Below are 21,268 nucleotides of genomic sequence, written 5' to 3'. Positions count from 1 at the left end.
AAAACCCATGCTGAATTAAAGGTGCCCTGAAGTTGCATGAGCAAAACAGTAACCCAGAAACACTGCATTCCTGCGGTGCTGGGGTGTGTTACTCCACAAGGCAGGTGGAAGATGTTAAAGATAATGGGTCAGCTTCTCATCCAGCCACATCAGGAGAGCTACATCAATTTTGACTGTAAATCCAGCCTGCAGTAGTAGTGGATTATTCTCTTCCTTATGAGACTGTTCAAAATCAGGGATATCTCATAGCATGGGATGACTGCAGGGAGGCAGTGAGACCCAATGGACGGAGTCTGAGACAGCCAAAGTCATCAGATGTCAGCTGAGCCACTGTTATCATTTGCATATGCTTTTCACCCACAGCAAAAGCAGATGATGCAGTTGAGCCTAACTTAACTTAAGACAGCTCTTTATAGCCTAGGATAGCTGAGGAAGGAGACATAATTCTTCATGCCATTAAAGTCTTACTTCTTCATTTCAATAAGGAGATTTCATAGTGCTGAAAGAAACCATATAATCCACCTCCCACTACCATGGAAACATAAATTGTATCCAGGCATGCTTTTAATACTGCTGAATTTTGTGTTTCTTGCTAATTTCATAACCTTATTCTCTATTATTGTGGTGGTTGACCCTGCCCAGCACCTAAGGACCTCACAGCCACTTGCTCACTCCTCATCCCAGAGGGACAGGGACGAGAATAGGAAGAGCAAAAGCAAGAAACCTGTGAGTCAAGCCAAAGACAGTTTAATAACTGAAGAGGAAAAAGAAACCCAACTGGCAAGTGATGCAAAGGCAATCACTCACCACCTCCCACAAGGGAGACCAATGCCCACCTCCCTGAAAGAACCCTCCCTTCAGCTTTTTTGCTGAGCATGATATCATAGGGCAGGCAATATGTTGGTTAGTGTGGGCTGGTTGTCCTTGTTGTGTCCCCTCCTACCCTAGATCTAGCTGCTATGGGGACAGAGTGGGAAGAAGAGAAAGCCTCGACACTGTGCAAGTCTGCCTCATGAACAGTCAAAACACTGTCCTGTCATTAACACTGTTTTAGTCACAAACCTGAAACACAGCAGGGCATGAAGAAAGTTAACTCCATCCCAGCCAGACCTGGTACAATTACGCCATCTGAATCACCAATTAAACAGTGCCCAAGACCAAGCGCACCTTGCATCCTTTCCCTACAACCTTTGACAGGACAAGACCACCACAAAAAGTATTCTCTGGGTGCAGTCTGCAAATGGCCCTTGTGAAATACTTACAACACACCCATCTACTCTACATGTCTCTACTTTGCTTAAAGGAAATAAGCAGAAACAGAACCAAAGACCTTACCACAGTCTGGACGTTTGGCATTGATTGCTTCTGCTTTAGCCACATGGCCTTGCAACCTTGCCATTAGGCTGGTGTAATGTCATTTTGTTTCTTACAAATCCACCCAGACTAACACAGAAAGAAATGCTACATAAAAGTAATTCAATCACTACAAACTCAAGACTAAAAGGCATCTCAAGTGCCATCACAGTGAAGTTTTGAAAATGTGTATGTTACAGTAAGGATCTGAGAAGCTGGGAAAACTGTTGAGGTACAAGACTTCATCGCTGGGTCTGGGTATTAAAAGTGAATGTTCTTGTCCTTGGAAGCATTTCCAATATAACAGTTCCCAGATGTCTGCTTGGTCTCACCTTTTTCCTGCTGAAAATTACTGAAAACACAGGTGGGGATTGTGCTGCATTTGTGTGGCACAGTTTTTGGTAGCAGGGGAGGGGGCTACAGCAGTGGCCCCTGTGAGAAGCTTCTTGGTGCTCCCCCGGCTCCAAGTCAGACCCGCCTCTGGCCAAGGTCGAGATGATTAGTGACGGTGGCTGTGCCTCTGTGATAACATATTTCAGAAGGCAAACCTGGGAGAGGATTGGGACTTTGAGGAGGAGTTACGAGACAGACACCTGTGTGAACACTGAGATCAGTGGAAAGAAGGTGGAGAAAGTGGGGGACGTGTGCTGGAGCAGGGACCCCACCCTGTATCCCACGGTGAGAGGGCAGGGCCACTTCCCTGCCACCCATGGAGGTCACCAGAGAAGTAGAGACTCGCCTGCAGCCTGTGGAGGACCCCACGCCGGAGCAGGCGGCTGCTCTTCAAGGAAGCTGGGACTCTGTGGAAAGAAGTCCCCACAGTTGTAGTCTGGCACTGGGAGGACTGCAACATGCAGAGGGGAGCCATGCTGGAGCAGCCTGGGAACAGCTGCATCCTGGGGGAAGGACTCATGCTGGAGAAAGTTCATGGAGGACTGTCTCCCATGAGAGGGGAGTGATGTGGAACAGTGGGAAGAATGCAGAGGAGTGCTTCCCCCTCTCCTTTGGAGGAAGAAATAGTGGACTGACTGCACCCCCCATCCCCTGCGCCACTGGGGAGAAGAGGTAGAGATATCTGGAACAAAACTGAGCCCAGGAAGAAGGGAGGGGTGGGGAGAAGGTGGGGTTTATTTTAAGGTGTGGTAATGCTTCTCACTGTCTCATTCTGTCTAAGTGGTGGTGGTGTTAGCGTTTTGAATTAAAGTGATGTCCTTTTCCTTCCACTAACAAACCTGTCTTTTGCTCATGACCATAATGGGTGAGCCACCCCTCTCTGTCCTTATCTCCATTCCTGAGCCTTTTGATTAATTTTTCTCTGTCCCAGCACTGGGGGGAAAGGGGTGAGTTAATAGCTGTGTGGCACTCAGTTGCACTCTGAGCTGAAACCACAACAGGATCTACATTAGTTTCATGACTACTGCAAACATAAACCTGTTTGCTCTTGGGCCTCCACTGCTCACTGTATCATCCACTCTCCAGTGTGCATGGGTTCCAAAACTAGGTAAAAGCATGAAAAGAAATCACAAAGCACTTCTCAATACAAGAGAATACCTCTGTATCAGGAAGGCCCGGAGCTGCAAATTGCTGGAGGATAGGAGGCTGGGGAGTTATCATATATATTCACACCCTTCTTAGTCTTCTGTAGATGTCTGTTGTTAGGCTCTGTTAGGAAGACAGATACTCTCATATTATGCTCTAATTTGTCTCAGCTAGTAAAATGGTGTGAACCAGCCAACCAAAAATTGTCATCATTGATCTATCACACGAAGCTATCCTTAATGCTTTTTCCTTGTCATAACACAACCTTCAGAATTGGTAGTGCTGTTAATCCTGTCTTACAGACTAGGAACAGAAACATAAAAAATAGAGTTGGAGATGCATTTCCTGAGGTCCTGCCCCATCATCTGCATCATTGAACAAATGAGCTCTGGTGTTTCCTATCTGATCCAACATCGGAGTTTCATTTCCAAGAAAACAAGAACATGGCAGAAAAAGCCAGTAAAACTCACCCTACTGTGGAATCTGGGGGGTAAACTCCCAATTAAGTTTGAAAGAGTGCCGAGTAGTTTAGATCTCCCAGTTTAAATGTAGCCAAAGAGATAAAGTGACCTGGCAGAGATTAAACAGACAACCAAGTGGGAGCCAAGTGTTCCAGGCTAGCCCTCAACCATGAGATGATCCTTCTTACAGAGCAACAGCTTTCTTCTGATTTTTTCATAATGTGATCTTAACACAGCCAAGACTTAACATTATCAGCAGGTATCATATTCAGGGTTGTTTTTATTTCAGCTTGCATACATACACACAGACTCCCTGAAAAGGACATAACCTCTGTAATTATGTATGGTGGAGGGAAAGGCCCTTGTGTTTACAACAGACAGACGCAGATTAATGTTCAGAGAGGGTTTGTAATGTTAATCATGCACCTGAGCTATTATTGCAAACAGCCTTAAACTCAGTTTAAGGTAGGCAATGAGATCTCAGAAGTACATTAGAAGTAAGGGGGTTTTTTGGTGGTAATCACATCACCATCCAAAGTCTTCTCTGCCTAATTTGTGTTCTGACTAGGAAAATGCTTCTGCAGCAGATCTGCTTCCACCACAATGCTTTCATTCAGGTGAAAAAGTCTACATGGTTTGAGAGACTGGAATGTCATATGACTGTCTCAAAGCTTGCTTGTGTCTGTGCAAACCTCCAAGAGAAGCTGCTGCAGCCTGTGGATTGGTCTGTGGAGTGTTTCCCAGAGAGGCGGGAGTGATTGAAGGATGCATCCCCCCACTTCTTTGCAGTTGCATTGTTGGACTCCTTAGATAAGCCTCAAAGGGGCAGACTGTACCGAGCTGGCTCCATCCTGTAGCCATTTGTGACTCTACTGTGTAGGCCAGGCCCCATGTCTGCATTGCTAATGAACTGACAAGAGGCAAAGGTTCCTGGCCTGAAGCCAGATGCAACAAAACCTGTGGAACCAGAGGAAAAAAAAACTAAAGGTGGGCAGATATGTTAATCAGTGGATAGGATGAACTTAAGGCAGCAGAAAATTTTGCTCAGTGTGCATCCATCATCGAAGCCAGATCCGTGTGCACCCACCACTGAAGAACTGAAGACTGAGGAGCAAGGGGACACCACTGGATCCATGGTGGTGACTATTCTTGGAGCCCTATCCCGCATCCTTGCTTTATTTCTGTCTCTTCCTTCCATTCTATCCTATCACTACCCCTCTTCACTTTTTTAATAATAAAAACCTGGTTTGGGTATACAGCGTTTGACCTCATTTGTATCTTAATCTCGCTCTTGGGATCATATCAAAACCTCCCCTGACATTGGATCAGGACAATGGTGCACACAGGTATCCTCACACTGGTGCTAAGTGCTCTCTCTTCACACCCCAGCACATTGCAGGCTAGCTCTTGCCCTTGCTCTGCAGTTACTGAAAAACAGCAATATCCAATCCATGGGCCATGGCCACACACAGCCCACTAAAACAGCTAATGTAATCCACAGCCTGCTCTGAACCTCCTTTTACCCCATCCCCTCCTGTTGCAAGAGGGTATCTGCAGGTAAATGACATTCAAGTCGACAATCGCAGTGGGCAGAGGTCGAAGGCGGGGCCAAGTCATGGCAGCAGAAAGGCAGGGGGGACCCCTCTGACAAATGTGCCCTCCTGGAAGCAGTGCGATAGCTCCCCTGTCAGGAGTGGCTGAATGCTACCGCTGTACCACGGCAGCCCCGAATATCAGTACTTTCTTCATACAGAAATTAAAAAGCTGACAGTTGGCTTTCACGGTATCACAGGAATAACCAAGGGAAAGCCATTCTTCCATCTCGCCACTGAAGAGCGAGGGTGAGGTCTCCCAGGCAGAAGTGCCTCTGAGCATTTGCAGAAACACCCTGAGATTAAGAGGCTGGGAGAGCTAAACACTTGAAGAATTATATTTTTGGCACTTTTACCATCTGGTATGGACTAACTTCCTTGGGGCACCTCCTACACACATGCAGTAGTCAAAGGCTTAAGTCAAAAATAAATATGTTGTAATGTAATTATTTCATATCCAACAATAACCCTTTCTTTAGGAAGTCCTAAGGCCAAATAAAGCACGCTTCCTATGCCATAATAATCATACTTAATTAAGCTTGGGCTTGGTGAATCAGAGTAAAAAGAGGGGGAAAACCCTGTGACTGTCTGGAAACTTTCATCAGGTTTTGACATCTAACAGCTTCTGAGCTCTGCAGGGTCAAACGATTAATTTGTTAGCTGCAGATTACTGAAGTAGAAGAAAGTGCTCCTGCATTTTTTCCTGAATTTCTGCCCTACGCATCTGATGTTGCTACTAAAACAATTACAAGTACCATGCTTCCGCTACATTAAGTCAAACTCTCTGTAGTTTAACATTTTCAGAAAAGGCTGTCATTAGCATGTAAAACCTGTAGTATGACAGAAATTAATTAAAATCCATTTATGAAGATGTTATGTTTTCAGGCAAAACCAAAATTATGCTTCTATTCAGTTAACCTCCTCCAACAAAATCATCATCAAAATATTTTATAATTCTGAAAATAAAAAGCTTTAGATTCTGTCAAAGAAAAAAGGACGCAGCCTGCAAAGAAATGAGCATGGGAATATTTACACATTGGTATCTCCATGATATAAGAGTCACTAAAATAAACTATAGTCATTTGTACATTTTTTGCAAGGTACAGAATGGTCTGAGCATTGGTTTTCAGTGTGCATTCACTTTCACTACTTACTCACCGCAACAGCCTGAAAGATATGAAGTGTAATTTGGCTGCTAGCAAAGTCAACAATAAAATTCACATGAATATTAATAGGACTACTGCACGATCCTCAGATGACAGAAAATTTGTAGCCATGACAAGGTATTAAGAATTTATGTCCTCCTATAACTGACTGCATCAGCCTTTTACACAGTGGATACTAGCAATCACTAATGAATGGTTCAAAACAGCAGCGCTCTAGGGACTTTGATTTGTACAAGGTTCCCTTCCTTCTCCACCTAACTGTATATGACATCTGAGATTTTTAGAACCTTTGGGTTGAAATATGCATCTTCTAAATCAAAGACATTTTAATTTGTTCAAAGTATGATCTCCACTTCACCTAGTCTGGTTTTGTCAGAGATAGTGGAGAAGTGGTCCCTGCTAGTTATACCTCATATTTCACTTCTTCCACTGAACACTTACAGTGGTATTTCTGGGATATAAGACTGTATAGTTTCCCACCTCCTTTTGAAGCTGTTCTGTGATGCACTGTGAATTGCTGCAATGCAAAATGGGATGCATTTCCTCTGTACCCCGACAGTAGGGCTACTCAGTTCATATTTACCCAGATCCCACCTCCATTTGGCACGAACAAATACACCAAACTCCAGCTCTCTCAGGCTTGCCCAACACCACAGCACTTCACAGCAGGACACTATAGCTGCTCCCTGTGGCACAGCATGGAGAAGAGCAGAAACAGAAGATATATTGCAAGACCACTAGAGAAACTTATATATCTGGTACTTAGGTGATACCCAGGGAAAATGTACTAAGCTCACAGCTGGACTGGAGTCTGCCATTTTAGATGCTTTGTTCTGAGTCAGTCACCTCGATTATAACCAAGCCTGGAACCAGCTCCAGGTCTACCTGCTCTGCCTTATCTCTCTCTTATTTCTATATTAGCTATTAACTTTACAGTAGGACCCTTGTATAACTGACTGCGGTTCAGGGACCCAACTCTTCACAGAGGTGAAAGACATAAAAGCCATGCTTGGAGATTTCTATACTGAAAACCTAAAAACATTAGAAAACTTTAAAAAACCCATGAAACCCCTTTCTTTGCAAAATAGTTGAAGAAAGTTTAATCAGTTATGTTCACTTCTAACACATCATTGCTCCTCTTTTAGAGCTCAGGTTAAAAAAAAAATCAGGTAAAGTGGTATGCTGCCGGAGGTGACAAGTGGCAAAACACTACCTAGAATGTGAAGCAATGTCAGCTTTCTGTTGAGCATGCGTCTTTGTATTCAGTCATATAATCTTCTAATAATTTCCAACTAATTTATGCCTAGCTCCACTTACAAAACTCAGAGTACTAATTCAGTTTAAGGCTAAAGACAAGAGACATTTTTTGCCGATGATTTTCCAGAATTAAGTATTTAACCCGAAGAAAATAGAATTCTTTTTTACACAGGATTTTTTAGCAACACAATGAAATATTGCCCTCTTAGAGCATGTTATTTACTTCATGATCTGTGGTAGAAGAAATTAAAGGAGTATGTCAGTGATTGTCTAATCTACCCTGAGAAGAGGAAGCTGGATGATGCACAGCAGAAGCAATGCACTCATTTTCCAAGAGGACTTGGCACCAGTCCAGAAAGTGTTGCACACATCCTCAGCAGAATATCTGTTTCTCTCCCAAATAAGTTTCCAATTCAACAAAGCATTTTTTAAGTGCATTCTGGATTGGGGTCCCTGTATTTAAGTATATGCTTATGTAGAAAGGTAGAAATCAACTGGACTATATGTTTAGAAGGTGGAAGAGGGGCACAACTGAATAACATTTATATGTATAACATGACTTGATTCAAAAGTTGCCAAGAGGAAAAAAAACCAAGCAGAACTAATCAAAATTAAGAGAGAAAACTGTAAAGAACTGAGAAATACCTCCTTTGTCGAATTAAGCTTATCACTTAAGAATTAATGAAGCATTAGGGAAAAAACCACAAATTATCTTGGCAAAACCCCATTTCTCTTATAATAAAATAAGCAGCTGCATTTTCCATAATGTTTCCACCTTTAAATGCTCATACAGAGAAAACCAGATTTACATGCGTAAACAGATCCTGCAAGCATGGATTGCTCAGCCAGCAACTTAACTAGTGGGCTGGTTTGCACAAAATCACAGGTATATATTTATACAGCATTTTGGAAAATTTGACACAGTGGAATTTTGTGCCGGTCTGCAGTTGCAAGCCCTGTGGAAGAATAATGAGAAACAGGACACAAATGTGTATCCTCTTACAGTTTAGTCTTCTCTTTACATGCTCCATTCAGTGTGTTCTCAGCTACAGCCTACCACAAGTTTTAATGTCATTTCATTTAAGATCTAACTTTAATAAGCATAGTTGAGAAAAGCAATGCAAGAGGTCTTGAAGGGATGAGCCAGGGCTATGAAGTTTGCCTGCTTTTGATGCCCTCCAGACAGCAGTTGAGAAGCAGAGTTGGGAAATATAGGAGGCAAATAAAGACAAGAGGGGGAGAAGGGAAATCAGAACAAAGGGATGTGAAAAAAAGAACAGCACTGAAGAGAGAGACTAAAACCAGATGAGTATCCTCATCATCTGAAATATAATTTATGTCACTTTCAGAATGAGGCAGTCTAACTGGGGCAACAAGCAGTGAAACAAATAAAGGAGTATGTAATAAATATTTTATTACATTAATCATAATAAGCTGCACTTTAAGTCTTGGCCAAAGCATGTTCTTAAATCAAGCTGAGAATGTAAGCAGTTTCAGACTTAAGAGTGTGAGGCCCACATCACTGTAATTAACATAATAAATCATGCTGTGGAACGCTCTACACAGGCTGACAGGGCTTAGTTGATATATTGCTTATTAGAGACTGCAGACATTTCTCCCTCTATTTTGTTAAAGTACCATTGGTAGTGAATCAAAAGATATCCTCTTCTGTTCTGGCTGAACTATCCACTGCAGATGTAATAGGAAACACGTCAGAAGCTTGTGCCATTGACTTCTGATAACACAGATTGCAGCACGTGCAATCCCAAAGAACTGCATTTCACTACCTTTTCTCCCACCCCAACTTTAATTTAGGAAACTACTCAAATTGCCTTGTTGCTGAGCTTGCAGTTTTATTTCTGAACTTCTCCATTTGTGACTTTGCCCAACCAGACCAATTTGCTTTTACCTTTCCACACTGTATATTCTCCAGTATGAGTGAAGCGAGCTACAAAGGGCACAAACTCTATGAAGAGCTCACGATTTACAACCTTGCCTAACTAGTTTCAATGCACACTTATTTCCTTTATCTTCACTGGGTCAGAGGGCAGAATTTAAGGACCAGTTCTTTACACATTTCTCCAGAGAGAATGACGTGCAACACTTTTAAGTGAAACAGCTCCTGAAGTTGATTTTTTTAGTTTGCTTTTCTGTTTTGAGCCTGTTCTGAGTGTCCTCTCCTCCTCACACTCCAGCAAAAATGATGACTTTGAACTTCACTTTAACCTTTGCAAACACAACTCTCACTATATTAGGAAGGGGTGGAAGTTCAAAGATGTAAAGGTCCTACAAGGTTGGGGGAGACTCAACAGCTGGGCAGAGGCTGGAGACATGAATGCAACATTTTGTAGAAAGGCCACAGACCTCAGGTGTTAGATACTCTGCTAGGCAGCTGCTCACATGCTGCTGACCAAAGAGCATACACTTTGTTCCAGACTAGCCACAGCACGTCCATGCATTTGCCAGGACAAAGAGACCCAAGAGGCACAGGAGGTGATGAAGAGATAAGAAACACACATTGTCAGAAGCTGGGCTGCTGTTCATGACACAACGTGTTTATTTCTGTCGTTGAACACCTGTTTAAACTTACTTTATAATAGTTTAATTGCACAGACATTTAGTCACATTTTGCAGCTCTACTTGAGTAAAGTCTTTGTAAACAAATTGAGGAATTTCAAATTTTTTCTAGCTATGTACACATACAGAGGGCACACACCACATACACACCTCTTTGCTGCTCAGAATACTGCTATTATTTCCCTTCTGTAATTATGTTATCAAAATTTTCCTGTCAGGATTGCAGTGTTATTTCCATAAAAATAATTTGCTTTTCTATATAGGATATGAACAATCACTTGTCCTGCTACTGAATGAGTTTATACCAAAACCAACACCAACTTATTCATATAAGAGGTAACATGGGGTATAGTTTAATGGATACAATTATGGATATATATTATACATATACAACTATTATGCACTAGTACAATAGTCTTGATATATTTAACAATTGTCCCATTTACCATCACTTATACAAGTTAATTGTCAAACTAAGTTTTGAGGGCTATCTAAAATCGGGGAGAGGAAACAGAGGCAAAAAGACACTTTATACAGACAGAAAAAAGAAATGTAAATCTGAGCATAAAGCAAAGCTTATATCAGCATACAGGTGTGAATGCTGCACTGTAACACCAAGAATAGTTCTTTTGTCTGTTACTGACTACACATCCAACAAAACAAATTGAGACCCAAACAACTGCAGCACTCCATTTCCCAAGAGTCAATGACAAAAAAAATCCCCATGACCTGGCACATCCACATGACTGAAGGACAGAGCTCACCGCAACCAGAAGAGTCCTCCAAGTTGTGGACAGAATTTAATTATTCCCATACAAAAACATCCATGCTTCCATGGCTCATTCATACTGCTATCCTTGAACAGTCACAGTAGTAAAGCAGAGATTAGGCAGATACCCACTTGAGAGAAACAGAAAACTGAAGCAGGCTATTCAAAGATCAGCGATGAATGTCCTTATCTTTCACAGGCTTCATCTTTGGGTACAGGTATGTCCTGCTTGAAATAATTCAGTAAAACAGAATATTCAGCTTTTGAACTGGGGTGATAGGACACGAGTCAAAATATCTTAGAATCAATTTTTTCACTCTGAACAAAACAGAAGGCCAGCTTTGTTTTTTCTTTTTTTTTCCTTAAGGACAAATCAGCAAGCAATTAAGTATTACTAATCCATAGCTGTATGTTTTCAAGCGATGTTTTCATCCTGAAGACATAGTTAATGAAAAGCAACAGACCACAGTGTCACTGCAAATCCAAAGATAATCCCAAATTTAGTCAACAGAAACACATAGAGTATTTCTGTGTGTGTGCGTGCACTTACTGTTTAATTACAGTTAATGGGAGCAACAGGTATATGTCAGAAGCCAATGCTGCATTAAGGGTCAATTATTATTGATCATTAATTAATGGTCAATGTATAATTAAACACATAACAAAGCTTTCATCAGACACAACAAGATCCTCAGCACCACATTTTAGATATCATGCATGCAGGAAGCCCTGTTCCTGACTCTCACCAGGGGCAGGGGTCAGTGGAAGTCAGGAGCTGGGAACTGCTGCCTTTAACACAACATTCATGTAATCAGCAGCATCCTGCCATTTTTGCACAGCAGCATTGTTTGGCTCTAGACAAATGTGGACTCATTTGGGAAACAAAAATACAGCTCTGCCCACCCATCCATCCCAGAGACCACTAGCCACATTCAAGTTGTTCAGAACAACGAATGTCAAAAGCAGCTTTTGTGTGACCAGTCCATGTAGTGCCCCACCAAGAAAGATTCATCAGGGAAAGTAGGCATTTCAGTTTCTCTCGAGTCTGATTTAATGGTGTGGTTCAACACTTTGTGCAAACAGCATGAGCATAGGCTTCATTTAAGCATACTTTATCAAAGAAAGACAGATTTCAGCATGTTTCAGTGCTTCCAGGATCAGATTTCAGCAAGCACTGCTCTGTGCTGTGCCAGCCATGATTAAATATCTACCACCATCATTCTATTTTTGCTAGAAAAATCAAAACAAAAATTTGTATTCAAAATTGTTATCTTGCTTAGATAGAAAATACACAGAAATTTTTACTAATTTGTTTCATGATCAAGCAGGTTCTAAGTTCACTGCAAGCACAAAAATACAGCATGACAGAACTAGGCTCGTTAAAAGGGAAATAATTTACATATGAAGAAGATGGGAGAAATTAGAAAACACTGTGTGCTAGCTTCACAGAACAGCTTATGCAAAAATGGCATGTCCCCATCATGGACACATACAAAAACTGTTCCTCAGGAGTTTACTGCTGCTACTAAAAGATTAGACCTTGAATACATACGTGAAATAGATCTGTAGATATATTTACTGAAGTACCAGCCTCATCCTAAGAGGAAACACTCTCAGAAAGTATCCCGACCTAAAACACCAAGTCCTGTATTCCCTTTCCATCCCTTCACCCATCCAAAGTGCCAAAGGAAAGTGCATGTCTGAGGCCTTTCCAGGGTCTGTGTCTCTTGGCCACTGGGCTGCATCTCCTTGGCAAATCATAATCTGATCATGTCTTGCCTCTTTTCTCACTTAGAAACTCACAAATCATGAGATGAAAACAGCTCCAAAATTAAACAAAGCAAGTGCAAAGACCACACAGCAAAAAAAAAGATCCCTGATAAAAACCACCATGTTAAATAATAACCACCTATTTCCTAAAAATAAAGTGATGTTCAGTACAGACTTGTCCAGTTTCCTTTGTTGCTTCCATATGTTTTCAGGACAGCTAGAACCAGCAGAGTCCTTATTTCCTTCCTTTATCGGAAAACACAATACTTTGCATGGAACAGCAGTCTGTTTAAGCCTTAAAACTGCTGGGGCCTGGCTGCAATAGATATTCCCGAGGGTACAGATTCAACTCCCTCCTAGCTACAGGCAAGCAACTTCCACAGACTGCATGGAAACTACCATTCCTCACCTGTTACAGAGGATCAATAGGCCCATGCAGCTTTTATTGCAGGAATCAACTCAAAGTCCATCCCCAAATGTCTCCCGCACCAGCCTACTTTCAGCGTGAATACCCACAAACGGTTTCCTCCAAAATATGTATATATATCCTGTACCACTGCTGCCAAGAGAGATCAGTGTGCTGCAGGTAGTTCTACTCAGAGAAGGTCCATAGTGAAGCGAGGAAACAAGTCCTGACATCAAGAAGGGCAGCAGCCTAATCTCTTATGTGGACAGCTGCTTTGATAAATACTTAATAGTTAGGACATCAAGAAGATCACCCTCTACATGAGAAATCCACTGCTGGTCTTCAAGACTGCAAAGAGGCTGGCACAAGCCTTTTGTATCTGGAAGGAATTTCCACTAAAGAAAATACATGTGGAATGCTGAAATGGTGATAAATACATTTTTAAGTACAGTGAAAATCTAAAGATGTGGCAATACTTGATGAGCCTTCATTTTAGTGTTCTCCTGCAAGAATTAGTCCCTTGATAAACGCTTCTTGTAGGAACAGCTTCATAAAACATACTCTTGTATTAGAATTATTAGCACTATGGTTTTATAATTTTTTTGGATTGTCATGCTATATACCCAATGATAATGATGAGTACTTTGCCAAGGCTGAATTTGTCCTTTTTACAAAGCTGTCCTGCATTTAAACAGAACTCCCTTACAGTATTGTAAAGGTAAGTTATATCAGCCACATTATCAGAACTTCTGGAATAAAGCCCCCCATAACATTAGTTTATAATTTAACAGTATTTGGACACAGATAATTAAGGGTGGGAGTGGGCTGGCAAATCAATGCTGCAAGATCAGAAGGCAGTGACAGTGCAGGAGGTGCTTAATGAACTCAGCTTCCTTTTTCTGTTTAAAACTATAATGATCTAATACTATCCTTCTAAATAAGTCAGCCCTTGAAACAAAAAAGTACTATGCTTGTTGTATTTATGTATCTCAGCACTTATTTTTAGTTCAGCTACTAGAGCAAGTACAGATACTAATTATGGGACCTAAAGAGTCACCAGTGGACTCTGAACTTTAGTCCAAAGAGACTGTTTCACCCCTACATACATATAATTGTTTGCTTGACCACATTCAGCAGCATATGTCCCTGGAGGCAGGCTTCAGCAGTCACTTCAGCCAGAAGTCATCAATCTTTGTATGTGAATTACAAACACATAGACCAATCAGCAATTATTTGAGTGTTTCTAACTTACTTTTGACATGATTGCTTGCATTGTGTTACATTCATTCCTGGCACAGTTCCACTGGACTTGGAAGAATTACAGCAGGGATTAATTTGGCCTTTCTGTATGTATGGCTGATGCTTTATATACCTCTAAAAAAAGACTTTTTTTTTTGCACTTCTTTGAAATGTGCTAGCTGACACTTTTTTTCCCTTGCAGTATAAACAGTGATTTAGGAGTTTAGGCTAAACCTAGTCAAAATTGGCAATTTATGAGGTGTGGGGGACTTCTTTCTCCTCACTCTTGTAACATTTTGATGCTCATCTAACAGCTCCTAATCTGAGTCTTACAATCACACAAGGATCTCAGCTCTCACTTAACCCCACACAATTGTGAGGGGTGGTGGTAAAGGGAGACATCCTAAGCCTTTTGACTGCAGAAAAATAATTTAAAATATCCCACCTAAAAGCTCTACATTAACACCAGACAAACCCCAGATGCACTGGGTCATGTTCAGACCTGGAATCTACAGGGATGTCCACACTGCAAGCAGGGCAAGAGTGAACCCATGTTGGGTGCCAATCATGAAAAGCTGCAATTGCTGTTCACACATTCCCATGATGAGAGCACAGGACCAGAACTAGATCTTTGCCCAAGTCACCAGGCTAAGGTGATCACCACACACTGATCTGGGATCCTGACACACCAGCTACAGAAAAGAAAATAACAGGGGGATCTCAGAGCAGAGGTGAGAGTCAACAAGGCTACAATACTGCCCTCAGCACAGACCAGGGCACCATCCATCACAGCATGCATTCAGCTACCAACACCGTTCGATAACCACGGCAGAGGGACAGTGTGCAGCATGCTCACTAAGGAAGCAGTGCTGCTTGGGGACAACATGTTTCCCTTCCAAACTCTGTAAATGCCTGTACACATAAGACATAATGCAGCCTGGCAAATTCAGCGATGTATAATGCACGATGGCATTGTGATGGTACCCACAGAATATGATTTGCCACATCTGACAGAAGCAACAACCCTAATCACTTCATTTACAGGACTTTTTATTTTGCATTTCTACTCACTACTCTTTGCATTCTGCACATTTTGTACATATGTATTTGACATTTTTAGTGTATCCTTATGGAACTCTTTGCCCCTATATTTATAGTGTTGGACCAGAGATGTCTTGCTGCAGTGTCTTGTTAATCCAAAGTACATCTTCACCCTTAGTGTTCAGGTGGAAAGTGAGTATCTTCGTAAGTACTTCAGCAGTTCTGCTCTACAAAGTAAGTCCTACCTCTCAGAATCAAAGCTTGCCTTCCTACACAATAAGCTCTATCCTGCTTTGAGCCATAGTCCTCCTCCATATCCTTCTGCACCAGATCTTTTCCATTCATGATTTCAGATGTTCAAATATCACTAATTTCTCTAGGCTGCATTGTACTGCAATCTAAACCAACATGTTACTTACCTTCTATCTTCACTGATCTGACCTACCTTGCCCTTGCTGGTTCTGACATAAACACCAGACCAAGTAGTAGCACAACAGAAAGCCAAAAGAGGGTGTTTGGGAAGTAGAAGTTGCAGAAATTCCCTACTCTCCACCACTGCAAAAATTTCTCTCCTATCAGATGTAGGTCCTCTCATTTTTTCAGCTTGATTTTCAGCTAATTTGTTCATTCTTGAAGGTTTTGTTAATAAGACAATCCAAAAAGTCACAGATGAATATCCACTTATTAGGGATGAAGTTTAACAAAAAATAATTTGGTATATTCCACAATGCTTAGATGGAGACCTGAACTTAACCGAAATCAGTGTCTAACTTCACTGAATCTTCACAGGGATGCCACTTCACCTTTAAGACACGAAAACCCCTTTCCCTGCTTACAAATTCACTTGCCACAGTTAAAGAGTAAAAGAGAAAAAAGAAAGAAATGTTTGAAAGAGAAACTCATCCAAAAGTATCATGTGGCTTAAACTGGCCTAAGCTAACATAACATTGAGATTTCTGGTTTCATGGAAAATCTCAAACTTTCATGACCTATGAGATCATCACGCATAGAAACTATCAGCTGTGTCTGATACAAATGCAAGGCCATGTGACTTATGCTAAAACTCAAAAGTAGTATTTCTTGATAGTTGGATCGCACCCTTTAATCATAAAACTTACCATTTAAGGCCTTAATCCTGCAAAGATCTCAAACATACAACCAGTTCTAATGGGACCAGGAGCTAGGTTTCACATATTTTAAAAATTAAGCAACACTTTGTAGGGGATAAGGCAGAATTTAAATTCCCTGCTTACGTTCAGCTGTACCTTTGTATGTTCGTCAAGCATCCACTGAATCTACAAACCAACAAAAGCTCTAGGCTCCTTGGTATAATTATTTTCTGCCTTTTTTAACGTAAGAATTATACTCAACCTTGTTTCTCTCCATTTAGGACAGAAGCATTTTAACATAAGATAGGTAAACATCCTCTTGTATTTCAATATTGCTCAAAATTTATATATCATTCACCACTTCCAGCGCATTAGTCTTCGTTAAGAAACAATGCAAGGAAATCACTGTACATGAGCCGTCATCCCACTAGTCTTTAATCCAACCTCCACATTTTATCTGTAAGAATCTGCTATGCAGAACTATGCATTTGTAATAAATTCACTTGCCAACATTGCCCACTTCTCTGCAATTTGAAGATTAATGCCAGTACTGCTTTCCCAAAGGAGCAGGCTCTATGGAAATAGGAGACTTCACTGAAGTGAATACCAAGTTTTAGTCACATGCCAATCATTTTACCCTAGTTAAGATGCAGCTACCTCTGAGTACAGCAACAGCATATTATAACAACACTATACCAGGCTGAGGAGAGGAACTGCATAACACTGAGAACAACACAAGAAATAGAAGTACTGAGAACAGGAGGTTTTGAGGATTGATTTACGCAGTAGGTGTAAATCTTGATGCAATCCCACTTTGTCCTCACAGTGAGACGCTAGACATGACCAATCCTGCTCTGGAAACTACGTAAGTGTGAAAACGTATGCTGTGTCCATTTTTGTAAGGTTTAGCCCTAAGCAGTAACAAGTGCTAACCTTGTTAGGCTTTTGAAGATCTGGCAAAAAGTTTGAAAGAGTTTGGGTTTTTTAATTAATATGTTAAAAGTAAATCACTCTCTTAGATAATACACACCTACACGGACAAATTCTGCCTAGGCTTGTATTCTGTTGCCCCACCTTGCAAGTTTGAGACTGAGCAAGTTGCAGAGGCAGGTTGGTAGAAACCAACTCTAGTATATACAGCAGTAATATGCTATAAACTGAGGAATGCAGAATAAGTAGGTTTACCACGCAATTTGGATTGACATCAGGCATCCCATCTCTCTCATCTACCTGAGTAGAGTCAGTTCTAAACCAGATGGCGTTTGGTAAGGGAGTTTCCATAAGGGATGGTACATGACAGGACTACTGTAAAGTAACATCTCAAAGATGCAGCCATGCAGAAATAGGTCCCAAAGGAGAATTTGCTTTGCTGTAACTAAGACAATTATCATCCTTTCTAATGCTTAGGGGAGTTTTACTTAGCAAAACTGGGTATTTAACTTTGCCCACTGTTTTATCTGGCAACAAGATCTGTAGGCTCTTGTCAATTAATAGATTTACTAACGTTCAACCAGGTTTCAGGGTATCTAGGTTGAAGTATCATCCAGGCTGTTGAAGTCATTGGTTTTAGCACTTACAGCAACTGTCACAGGGACTGCATATAGGTAATTCGTTCTCCCCTCCACTGTCTGGCTCTGCTCTTACTAGACACTACTAGGCTGAGCCAGCAAAGGAGCAGATGGAGAACTTGCTCCTGCCCTAGCCTCCTTGCATGGCACCACATACCAGCTAGAGGAGCAAAACCAGCACTGTCTGCACTCAAGTCCAGAGGGAGCTGGTGACTCTGCTTAAGAAACAGATTTCCTCCTGCTCCAGAAGACCTACATCCAATACTGAGTTATTCTGCACATAGAATAATTATTCAGCAGAAGTATGCTGTTGTAACAGGCTCTTTATCCAATAATGTTGATCTGTTTGTGCCAATTCTCACTGCTTTGGCAGCACTGGGAAATGAAAAAAATGAAGGACCCAGGATATGAGAACTTCCATTGATAACAGGGGAAAAAAAAATTATCAATTTTGTCTCGGATTAAAGTTTATCAATTTCATGGTTAAGGTTGTGGTTCTTCTCATATGTGCAGGCTGCTCTGATTTACAGGTCAGGGAAAACACTTAATAAAGGTTTCTAGAAGTGCAAACCTCTCTCCAGGTGCTCTCCTTGTGCCCCTCCATGTCAAACATCACTATTCCTACAGGGTGAAGGCAACACCCAACTCCCACCTCTAGGCTCCGCTGGCTGAGACCATTTGCTGCTGGTTCATCAAAAGAGTGCACAGCCAGCTTTCATGTCCTCCCCGCCCCATGCACAGCAAGATAGCTGCATGCCCCCTCCCATGACACAACTGCACCCAAAACCAGATCCACAAACCTGTCCTAAAGAAGTGCTTTCCCTATGGCAGCAGTACACTTTCTCATGGGGAGTGCTCCTGGCCTTTGCTCAGTTGAGAAGTCTTTCAACCACTCTTCCAAATAGGGGGTGATTTCTCCATCTACTGGCTTACAAGCCAGCAGGATCAGGGCACCCTCCTGCAATACAGCACCTCCTCCCTGGCTGACCCTTCGCCAAGCCATGCCCAGGGGGCCACCCACAAAACACCACCACCCCTCAACTCCCGCCCAGCATCCTACCTGGCATCGACTGCACCACTGACTCGGTGGTGGTGGTGGAGGCAGCATGGGGCTGCTGCTGACTGGAGCTGACCTCAGGCTCAGTGCTCACCGAGGGCGAGCTGTCCGCCTCGCTGCCCAGGAGCAGTTGTGGGGCAGGTGGGAGAGTGTCCTCAGCAGCAGGTGGCTCCTCCTGACCAGGCAGCTGCAGGGCTGAGAGGGGGATGCTGATGGGTTTCCCGGCAGCAACGGCAGTATTGGAGCTTGTGGCTGGCACCTGCAGGGCAGCCACGGGGCCACCTCCTGCCCCCCGTGCCAGGGAGGCCAGGGGGCCCCGGGACAGCATCTGTGCTGTCAGCCGGGGCAAGGTGGCAGGGGAGGCAGAGCGGTGCTGTGGGTCAGGGTCAGGGCCCATGGCGGGCTGGGGCAGGGCCCTAGCAGGGCCCGGGCAGGAAGGGCCAGCCTGGGCCTGTGGCTTGGGTGTGGGCATCTGTGTCAGGGCCAGGGCCGGCCCGTGGGCACCAGCTGTCAGCTCAGCATTGGCCACTATGTAGTAGTCTTCAGGAAGCTCTTGCTTGATCTTTTTGGTGAATGCCTCGCTATCGCTCTCGTCAGTAGCCTGGGCCTGGGCACTGGTGGGCACACTGCTGGTCAGCCGCTTACGGGGGCCAGTGGGAGCCCGGTGGGGGTGCGGCTCGAAGTCGCTGTCTTCGTCGGTGACAGAGGACTCGCAGACCATGTCGAAGATGGTGGACTCATCCTCATACTCCTCCCCAGGCTCACCCATCTCTGATGGCTCGCTGAAGTAGTAGTCACAGGACTCACGAATGCGGGTATATTCCAGCTTGGTCTTCCCCAGCCGGCTTGGGTAGCGCTCCAGGGAGCTGGTCTGTGTCTCTGAGGACACCCCCATCATGCTGGGGCTGTCAGAGTTGAAGCTGCGGCTGTCCTGGAAGCAGATGCGCTCCTGGGAGCCAGCCCGGCAAGTGGCAGCCAGGGGCCAGTGGTAGGCATGGCCGGCACTACAGCCCCACATGGCTGTCAGGTTGCCATGGTTCCCCTCAGAGAGCAGGTGCTTGAGGTTGGGGATGAGGCTGCAGATGGTCCCGTGGCTGTGGGCCCAGCTCACCAGCTTGGAGAGATTTTCAGAGGAGGTGTGAAGGCAGTCCTCCATGGTACAGGATCAACAGTGCCTCGCCACTGGAAAGTCAGCTGAAGACACGGTTCAGATCACAGATAGGGTCCTGGCACTCAACAGTCACGTGCTGCAGCAAGCATGAGCTTGACTCGCCTGCAAACAGAGAGCAAAACCCTGCTCTTCAGCACTCCCAAAGCAAGACCACATTTGCATGGGCAAGTGAAATATTGTAAGCTCAACTAAAACCCATTTCACTCATCTCATGCGTTCCAAAACACATTTCTCAAAACAGCGTCTGCTTTTACGTGGCCTCATTCCTCATTCTGCCTGCAAATAATCTGCCTTTAAACCCAAGGGAAGGAATATCACTGCAATACACAACTAAAATAAAACAGCTTTTTAAACAAGGCAGTTCGGTATCAGTGACAACATGATTTGAAGCTTAAATCTCTGACAAAATGCAAATGTAGCCCAAAAGATGGTGATTGTGTCTTCATATTTAGGAAATCCAATAAAATCTTAAAACATACAATTCATTTTGAACACCAGGTTGGCAATCAAGCACCAACTCAAGACACTCCCTCTGCACCTGATGAAGCTTTGACATTTTACATCATTTATGCACCTTTCTCAAATGTAGCAAATCTCCTTTTCAACTGAATTTAAGAGGCATCAAAATGAAGGCCAGAAACTTTAGTTTTCAATTTAAGGAAAAAACAAACAAGTTCACCCTTCACTGTGCTATACTGAGTCATCAGTTGTCCAAAGGCTTAGAGACACTTAAGGCACCTGCAAGGTTTAAGTTGTAACCTTCCTTAAACTGAGAGTTAACCTTTTGCTCTTATCACATTGTCTATTTTCCCAGATCTAAATCACGATTCTCTTCAAGAAAAACATGTGCCATTTTCATCAGAACTATTTAGAAATTTGCAGCACAAGGCATGGACCTTTGGGCCCAAAGCCATGAATTCTACAGTATTTCAGGTAAAAAAAGATACAAAATCTATCACATGTTCATCTTTTCCAGCTAGGAACTGCTTCCTGCCCACACTGTACAACTATTTTCCAGGCAAGGCCTCATCCCACACAAGACGGCAAGCCCTCAACTTCTCAGGACTTCAGTGCTAGGACTTTCTAGGAGAATTTGCAGCTGTTTCTCTCATCCACATTTCTTTTACCACCATAAAAAAAGACAATGAAACATGATGCAGGAGATCCTTCATTTGTTTAAGTAAATAGAGGGG

The 21,268-nt window shown here is 42.8% G+C and overlaps 1 protein-coding gene across 1 annotated transcript in view; it reads right to left on the bottom strand.

Annotated features, from left to right (window-relative positions):
* Nucleotides 1–21,268, bottom strand: part of KIAA1958 (KIAA1958 ortholog) — a 66,721-nt gene that overhangs the window by 14,875 nt on the left and 30,578 nt on the right. The window contains exon 2 of the mRNA XM_074855157.1: nucleotides 18,908–20,177. Coding sequence (XP_074711258.1) covers nucleotides 18,908–20,060 — 1,153 coding nt within the window. The 5' untranslated portion in view covers nucleotides 20,061–20,177. The remainder of the gene's footprint in view (nucleotides 1–18,907; nucleotides 20,178–21,268) is intronic.

This window comes from Strix uralensis, chromosome Z (genome assembly GCF_047716275.1).
Source record: "Strix uralensis isolate ZFMK-TIS-50842 chromosome Z, bStrUra1, whole genome shotgun sequence".
Taxonomy (NCBI): domain Eukaryota; kingdom Metazoa; phylum Chordata; class Aves; order Strigiformes; family Strigidae; genus Strix; species Strix uralensis.
The sequence above is the reverse complement of the archived record's forward strand: the minus strand, read 5'-3'. Positions and strand labels throughout refer to the sequence as shown.